The sequence below is a fragment of the Chenopodium album genome, chromosome 1, assembly GCF_948465745.1.
Source record: "Chenopodium album chromosome 1, dcCheAlbu1.1, whole genome shotgun sequence".
In the NCBI taxonomy this organism is placed as follows: domain Eukaryota; kingdom Viridiplantae; phylum Streptophyta; class Magnoliopsida; order Caryophyllales; family Amaranthaceae; genus Chenopodium; species Chenopodium album.
In genome coordinates, this window is record NC_137834.1 from 90,449,741 (window position 1) to 90,458,352 (window position 8,612).

Below are 8,612 nucleotides of genomic sequence, written 5' to 3' on the forward strand. Positions count from 1 at the left end.
CCGATACAGACATCGGTGAATATCCCGCTAGGATCCACCATTCCTTGTAGTGTTACGGTGTAACTCGTCTTTTGGTTACGTTCGGTGTGACGCTTGTTAAAGTACACACCAACGTTGGCCTTTGGTGCTATGACCGGAATGTGGGTGGTGTAGATAGCACCACCCACATTCGGGATTCCGGTTTTCGACTTGAACTCCTCCTTGATGGCGTCCAATTTAGTGTCGTCAGGCCATTGGAGAAAACGCGCCATTAGCGTATTTCTAATGGCGGTACAAACTTCGAGTACGAGTTTGTGGCATGTGGATATTCCCAGGCCGAACCGCTTCGATACTTCTCGAAGCGGTTCGCCTGTTGCTAGTCTCCAGATACAGACCGCGACCCGGTGACGAACCGGGATCGCGGCTCGTAGCATTGTATCTTTTTTGTTAATAAGAGGGTCGAGTTCTTCACATAACATGTTGAACGTAGCCTTACTCATTCGAAAAGACTTCTTGAATTCCTCATCTGGGTAATCCGGGTGACTGCATTTATCCCACCAGTCCTTCGATCGATCCTTCACCCACATTCTTCGGTTCACCGCCGATGCTGGTGCTGGTGCCGAGGATTGACCCGCATTGCGAGAGCGTTTCAATCCTCGCTTCGGCTCAGCAGCAGTAGTAACTACTCCTGTTACTGCTGCTTCAGTCGACTGAATTTGATTTTGGTTTTGAATTTGATTTTCATTAGTAAGGGCAAAATGGTAATTTTCGGAAATCATTCCTATTCCGAACCCGGGTTGGGAATGGGAATGGTTTTGATCATCCTCGTCCCCGAACATAAGAACGGAGGCGAGGATATCCTTAATCGTACCCGTATCCGTATTCTTTAAGAAAAAATCGACACTCTCGCTTTCGGATCTCTGTTTTTTCAACGGAGAAGAATCAACGGGAGAATTAGCTGCAATTTGAGGATAAGGTGTTGGGTAAAACTGAGATAAATCGTCAAAAGGGAATGAAGAAATTTCCATGAGATATAAAATTGATGAGATTGATTATATAAATTAAAGTAAAGAAGAGTTGAATTTATTTAAAAGAAATGGAGAAAGATGGAAAAAAAGAGCACAAAGCAATGTGAGCGGAGAAAGATAGAGTTGAATTGAAGGATAGAGAAAATGAGGGGAATTTATATGCAACAAAAATGAAAGGGAAGCGTGTGAAGAAGTGTGAACGCGTTGAAGGAAGATTCCAGTGTCTCCGATTGCGACTCATGTATGACCATATTTTGATTCCTTTCTTTTTATTGTTTATTTTCATTTTTTACTTACTCGCTATTTATGTGGACCGGGCATTGGCGGCCTACACGTGTGCCAAAAACAAAAATTAAAAAAAAAAAAAAAAAAAAAAAAAAAAAAAAAAAAAAAAAAAAAAAAAAGAAGAGGTAAAACGCGTGAAGAAAGAAGGGAACAATCAACCAGCCGACCAAACACCCCTAAATCAATTTTCCCACTCTCACTCCTATTCTCCTCTTGCAAATTCCATCAATTTCTTCTCTTTCTAATTTACCCCTGTTACCAAATCAAACAATAATGTCTTCAATCAATTTAATCTTCTCAATTTTAAAATTTCAACCATTTTTTTTATCCAGAAAATGGGATTATTGTACGAAATGGTTGCCCGGGGAGCGGTGGTACTAGCGGAGTAAACGGCGGCTGCTTCATTGTGATTGATTGAATTTTGGAAGTTTTTGTTGAATTTATGTTTTAATTGATAGTATAATTAATGAATTAATCTGAAGTTAGGGTTTATTTTTGCTTTAGTGTATACTTTTAATGAATTTTAAAGGTGGGTTTAATATTGGGTATTCATGATTATGTTTAATTGAATTTAACTTTTGTTGATGCAATTTGGTTGTTCATCGTTGTGTTTCATTGTAGTATTGGTACTTTGGTAGTGTTGGTTATTTGTTACTTTGATTTGTTTCAGAATTAATTGCTATATGATTGTGATAATGTCTTGAATTGAATTGCTGAATTTCTATGAATGTGTTGAATTGCTGAATTTTTTATTAATTCTTGTAAAAAATTTGTTAATTTTAAGCTTAATCTTTTCAATTTTTTGCTGCTAAAATTTCCAGTAATTCTAAAATTATTATTCTTGTTATGGTAAAAAAGATAGATTTAGTCCATTGAATGCTAATGGACTTATCTTAAAACTAGTTTCCAGTTTCCTTGACTGTTTTTCCAATCAAAGTTTTCTGTTTTGGCTACCTCTCTGAAAACTGGCAAATCTGATACTGATTTGTTAGTGAGTTGGTGCTTGGCAAGGCAGTAGGCAAACTCAGCTTATGTATTATGTGGTTTCCTTATTTAACCGCTCTTGTTTGGCATATGATTGGTTTTTGAAGAAGGCATTATTAACCGTAGGGACTGTTTTCCGTGAGCCAATCTTGTGTAAGAACATTCCTACGATTGTTTCTGGTATGTTTATTTGCCTTTCAAATCGTTCTTACCGTCATGCTCTTTTAAATCATAACACTTTCACTCATGTCCTTTGGCTTCTTTTGTATTGGCAGACACGCTTTTGGTGATCAATATCGGGCCACCGGCCACTGATACACTCATCCCAGGTCCTGGAAATCTTAAATTGGTATTCGGTATGAATTTAGACACTGTCGTCTCTTTAATTGTGTCTGCATTTTATAGTCAATTCTCAATAGGAATGCAGCACAGGTAAATCACTGTCTACAGAATATAATATAATCCTTGATAAGTGGATTTTAATATCATGCAGTCCCAGAGGATGGAAACTGGAAAGGATGGTGATGTACACGACTTTAAAGGGCCTGGAGTCGCATTGGCAATGTATAACATTGATTCGGTATGTCTTATTGCTCTAGGCTTTATGTTGCACACAGAAACAATGCAGTTCTACAATTGCAGCTGCCTCTAAAATCAGGTGATCAATCATACATCCATTTCACCAAATTGTGCAGCCTTCATCTTAAAATTTGATCTGAATCCCTTGAAATTTCAAAAGTAGCCTCAAATTTGAAGAATAGCTTCGTGTAATAAAAATCCACGAACATACAAGGATCAATCTTTCTTAGCAAAGCGTTGCTAAACTATCGAAGAATTGATTGAGAATGCTTGATCAAGTTGTTGATAGATTGGCTGCTCGGAGCTTTGCACCACAGACTCTTCACTCTTTCAGTCATCTGTATTTTATCAAAATAATATATTAGTTCAATTTGCAAAATAACAGAGTTTTTAGAAACAGTGTAACAAAAGAATGGTAAAAACCTTTCTTAAACTCGCTCTTGTTGGATATGGTACAGCTCTTATATACCCAATTGAAGCTGGAGGAGGAGATTTTCTGCTACTTGATTCTTCTTTATTATAACTTGATACAATTCTCTTGTTATTAAATAAGTGATACAATCTATCTTATGTACGATTGGCCACACTATGTGACCGATTGTAAATGAACAAAGTAATTCATATAACACTAACTGAATCACCCTTGTAACACTGACCAAGTAACCCGCCCTTATACTACTGAAGAAGTAATACTGATCGAGTTATTTATATAATACTGCCGAGTAACCCCTGTAATACAAAGGTGACATAATAAATCGAAGATGCTTGCATCACATGACAAATAATCATAACAAACTAATGAAAAGAACCGCGTACATACGATACACGACTTGGATGGATACAGCAAGATACAAGGCCAATAATGTTGCATAACATGTGTAATGTGCTAAAGACTTAATGTTGACCACCAATACTTGTTTTTTGCCACTATTAAAATTTCGGCTGTCAAACAAAACGGTCAACTGTTTACACTTACACCTTAACTTCCTCATATCCCAATTCATTGTTTTTTGGGGTTTGAATTTTATTTATTTAGTCAAATAGTTTAATTAGTCAATATCCGTAGTACTTTTTTTTTTTTTGAACGTCGTACTATTGCATTGCATAATTAATTATTGTCATTTATGGTTGATAATCACATGAAGTTTTTCTTAGTTTGGAGCCCACTTTTATGTTGTTATGTTAATTTGTTATTCCTTCAAGAATCATTTCATTTGATTTCAACAATTTTAAGTTAGTAGTCAATGTGTTGTGTAGCCGTGTAGGGAATGGGATACGGAGTAGGGGAAATTATTATTGTGTGCCATCTTTTATGATTGCTATGTGGAGTAGTAGTTTATTGTGTGGCCACCACGGTATAATTCCTCTTAACCATGATATACAAAATTGGCAATTGTAGCTATTCATTATAAAGTAAATCATTGAAGTAGCTATTGATTAATTATTTTATTACAAAAATTGCAATGGTATTGGCACATTCGAGAATCTTGATCTTTCATCCCACTCTTCCTCGAGCACTAACTAGGTTGAGTTTCTTTTTGTAGCATCAATCAATTAAATAATTGAAGTGTAGTATGTGTACCTTTCAAATTAGTAGCAATATTTAGCATAAAAAAATTATTATAAGCTTTATTTCTTATGTTTATAAAATCGATTCTAATTTAATACTCCGAAAATCTTTTCAAATTATAACAATAAGAAACCAATAAATTGTTTAATTTAGCTTGAAGAATTTCTTTCCTCTTAGATTTATTTGAAAGTGATTCAACTATCCTTAAATCTTAGGGGTTGTTTGTTTGACATAAAAAAAAAACATGGGAAGTGAGACTTCCTACGAATTGCAATTTTAGTGTGTTGTTTGGTTGACAATAATTTGGTGAAATGGGGGAAGTGAAACTTCCTAGGAATTTTGAGTTCCCACAAAATGTAGGAACTTACTTACCTAACCCCCCTAGGTAAGTGGAAATTCCCATGGAAGTTACTTCCCTCATTGTTAACCAAACAATTTTATAAAATTCCCATGAATTTGATTGTAGGAATTTAATTCCCATTAATTTACAATTTATGGGAAGTTCTAATTCCCAAGTGAACAAAACAACAATTGTATGTGTAGCCTTTACCCCTTAATTAAACCTTATAGAGTATGTGGTGATGTTTGTACTACTCTCACTCTTCCTCAATTATGTGGTGATGTAAACGAGATTTTGCCTTATATTTGAGTATCACTTCATACTTTTTAAATTTTGATCACATAGAACTCTTAAAAGTAAACTTGCCTTATATTTGAGTATCACTTCATACTTTTTAAATTTTGATCACATAGAACTCTTAAAAGTAAACAATATAATAAATTACTAAAATATCATATTTCATTCAATATAACTTGCGTGTTCATGAGATAGTTCAATATAACATATAATAAAATATAGAATGGGTATACATCAAAGTATATATAAGGTCGTGTTTAGGTAGGGTTAATAACAGGTCGGGTTACATTTGGGTCGGGTGAACTATATGTCGGCTTTAATTCGGGTATTCATGTTTTTAAACGGGTTAGGGTAATTCTCGGGTTTGAGTTGGGCTCGGTTCTAGTCAATAATTTGCGGCTTAGAATCAGGTTGGATCATTCTCGAGTTTGAGTCGGGCTCGGTTCAAGTCAATAATTTGCGGGTTATAATCAGGTCGGGTCATTCTTGGGTTCAAGTCAGGTTCGGTTCAAGTCAATAATTTGAGGGCTATAATCAGGTTGGGCCATTTTCAAGTCAAGTCATTCTTGGAGTCAAGTCGGATTATGTTTAAGTCAATAATTTGCATGTTACAATCAGGTAGGGTCATTTCCAAGTCAGATCATATTCGGGTTCAATTAACTATAAATAGATAATTATCATTTTTATCAAGCTAATTATTTCCTTTGACTATAATATATATGGCAATATATTAGGGAACTATAGTTTATAATTTAGGAAGATAATTATCTCCTTTGATCATACAACAAATATATACTATATTTAACTCTTAAATTTGAGGATGACGTTCCTTTCTCTTGCTGGCCTAAACCGACTTGGTCTCCCTAGACAAAATGCTTTGATAAAAAATATAAGGTGGTCTAAATTGCATTTAAGGTGATTTGAAATCGGGTCAGGAACAATTTGGGTTGAATTTAGGTCGGGTCAATAACAAGTCGTGTTAATTTCAAGTCGGGTTAGTAATAGATCGGGTTGAATTTTTGGGTTGGGTTAGTAATAGGTCTGGTAAAATTCGAGTCGGGTCAATAACAAGTCGGGTTGAATTTGGGTCAGGTCAATAACAAGTTGGGTTGATTTTGGGTCGGGTTTGTAACAAGTTGGATTACATTCGGGTCATGTTAGGAACGGGTCTGGTTGAATTCAAGTTAAGTTAGTAACAAGTTGGGTTAAATTCGGGTTTTGACGGGTTAAAACGGGTTTTGGTCACTTTTGGTTCAAATCGGGTTCGGTTCAGGTCAATAATTTACGGACTACATTCGGGTTGGGTCATCTCCAGGTCAGTTCATGTTCAGGTTCGGATCTCACATACTCGGGTCAACTCGGATCTAGGGTTGGTTTCAGGTCGGATTTGGGTCACCATTATTTCGGATTCAGATGGGTCGGTTAATAATTGGGTTTGAGTCGGTATTTTGGGTCGGGTCAACTTTTAACAGCTCTAATTAAACCCGACAAAACGGGATATGTAGCCTAAATAGCACAATAGCATAATAGCACTCACCCTTCCTAAAAGATGATTATATGGTCTACCATGTTCGATATAACACATAGCTTTGGATAGATGTAGATCTGATCTAATAATAGATCACTAAAATCTCAGCTCAGTGAAGGGAAAAACTCAAGTTTAAGCTATAGGTAGAAGATGCTAGAAGAACGTTGTATGTACGAGTACTATTAAACAAGACGTGGACAGGGGCTATCTATTAATCTGTCGTAGAAAAAGGTACGAGTACAAAAATACGTGTACTTTTCAATTATTGATGTTTCCAGCGTCTGTATTGCACGAATTATATTATGTGAACATAGCAAATATTGTCAGACATTTTTATTGCTGATCTGACTTCAAATGGGCATACATAAAATTAAGGAACGTCATTATCTATAGATTCAAGACCATTATTAAACTTAAGTGATTAAAAAACTTGCTTGACTTCACCAATACAAGTACTTTAAAATTTATTAGCAACTACTCCGTAGATAATGGAGTATTATTAGTGATTTAGTATAGTACTGTAGAGTGTAGACTGTAGTGTAGTAATTTACTCCATATTACTCCAAGTTAGTTACTCCAAAGTATCCTTACTCTGTGATCAATACAATATACTATACAATATACGTAATGATGTACTCGTTTCAAATTAAATGTATATGTTTCATTTTGCTGTTTCTGAATATAGTGTTTGCATTTCATTTTAGGTTTACAAATCTTACATATTACTACCTCCGAATCATATTACATGCAATTTTGGAATTTTTTATATCTCACAAATAATACCCCAAAGTTGTATATAATACGATTCGGAGGTAGTATTTTAAAGAGGAGTGGGCACTGGGCACAAGTTGCACAATGTACGTAGAAAGATGAAAATGAATATGGTAAACACAAATTGCATGCATGTGAACGATCATTCTGGATCCTTCTCGTCACCTAATTGTAATTATGTCTCAAATTATGGACCCCACCACGGTATAATTCTTCTTAACCACGATATACAAAATTGGCAATGGTAGCTATTCATTAATAATAAAGTAAATCATTGAAGTTGCTATTGATTAATTACTTTATTACAAAAATTGCAATGGTTTTGTCAAAAAAAAAAAAAAAAAAATTGCAATGGTATTGGCACATTCGAGAATCTTGATCTTTCATCCCACTCTTTCTCAAGCACTAACTAGGTTGAGTTTCTTTTTGTAGCATCAATCAATTAAATAATTGAAGTGTAGTATGTGTACCTTTCAAATTAGTAGCAATATTTAGCATAAAAAAAATTATAAGCTTTATTTCTTATGTTTATAAAATCGATACTAATTTAATACTCCGAAAATCTTTTCAAATTATAACAATAAGAAACCAATAAATTGTTTAATTTAGCTTGAAGAATTTCTTTCCTCTTAGATTTATTTGAAAGTGATTCAACTATTCTTAAATCTTAATTAAACCTTGTAGAGTATGTGGTGATGTTTGTACTACTCTCACTCTTCCTCAATCACTAACTCAATTATGTGGTGATGTAAACGAGATTTCGCCTTATATTTGAGTATCACTTCATACTTTTTAAATTTTGATCACATAAAACTCTTAAAAGTAAACAATATAATAAATTACTAAAATATCATATTTCATTCAATATAACTTGAGTGTCCATGAGATAGTTCGAGGTAAATCTTAACAACCCAAATAATCTGTACAATTATATGTGCGAGCCTCCAACGTGAAACTTGACATCAACTAATCAGGGTCTGTTCTCATTAACTGAGCTGAACTGAACTGAGCTGAGCTGAACTGAGCTGAGCTGAATTGAACTGAACTGAGCTGAGCTGAGCTGAACTAAACTGAGCTGAAATAAACTGAATTTCAACTTAAGAGAACAAACCCTCAATATGGATTAAAAAAAAAAAAAGTTAAAGAAATCTTTAGCTCCCGATCGACCTAAGAACTTGGAGGACCTACAAAAGTAGTTTTAACTGTTATTGAAGCTAGGTGTTACTAGAACAAAAATGAAGTGAATGTATG

The 8,612-nt window shown here is 34.6% G+C and overlaps 1 protein-coding gene across 4 annotated transcripts; it reads left to right on the forward strand.

Moving 5' to 3' along the window:
• The first annotated feature begins 1,632 nt into the window (after positions 1 to 1,632).
• LOC145562928 (isocitrate dehydrogenase [NADP], chloroplastic/mitochondrial-like) lies at positions 1,633 to 3,239 on the forward strand. Of its 4 annotated transcripts, none has more exons than XR_014094474.1 (4): positions 1,633 to 2,456; positions 2,552 to 2,632; positions 2,770 to 2,856; positions 2,972 to 3,239. XR_014094474.1 is itself a non-coding variant. In XM_081623351.1 (4 exons), exons 1-4 carry the CDS (start codon positions 2,324 to 2,326, stop codon positions 2,981 to 2,983), a joined length of 306 nt encoding a protein of 101 aa, XP_081479477.1. In that variant the 5' UTR covers positions 1,633 to 2,323; the 3' UTR covers positions 2,984 to 3,239. The 4 variants fall into 4 exon arrangements, 3 of the variants coding, with proteins under 3 accessions (XP_081479477.1, XP_081479482.1, XP_081479472.1); XM_081623351.1 differs by having other exon boundaries at positions 2,552 to 2,625; XM_081623356.1 differs by having other exon boundaries at positions 2,770 to 3,239.
• Positions 3,240 to 8,612: the final 5,373 nt, after the last annotated feature.

Coding starts and splice junctions, on each gene's coding strand:
- LOC145562928 (XM_081623346.1), top strand. CDS start 2,324: ATGTATTATGTGGTTTCCTTATTTAACCGCTCTTGTTTGGCATATGAT. Junction 2,457..2,551: donor CATTCCTACGATTGTTTCTG/GTATGTTTATTT, acceptor TTGTATTGGCAG/ACACGCTTTTGGTGATCAAT. Junction 2,626..2,769: donor GTCCTGGAAATCTTAAATTG/GTATTCGGTATG, acceptor AATATCATGCAG/TCCCAGAGGATGGAAACTGG.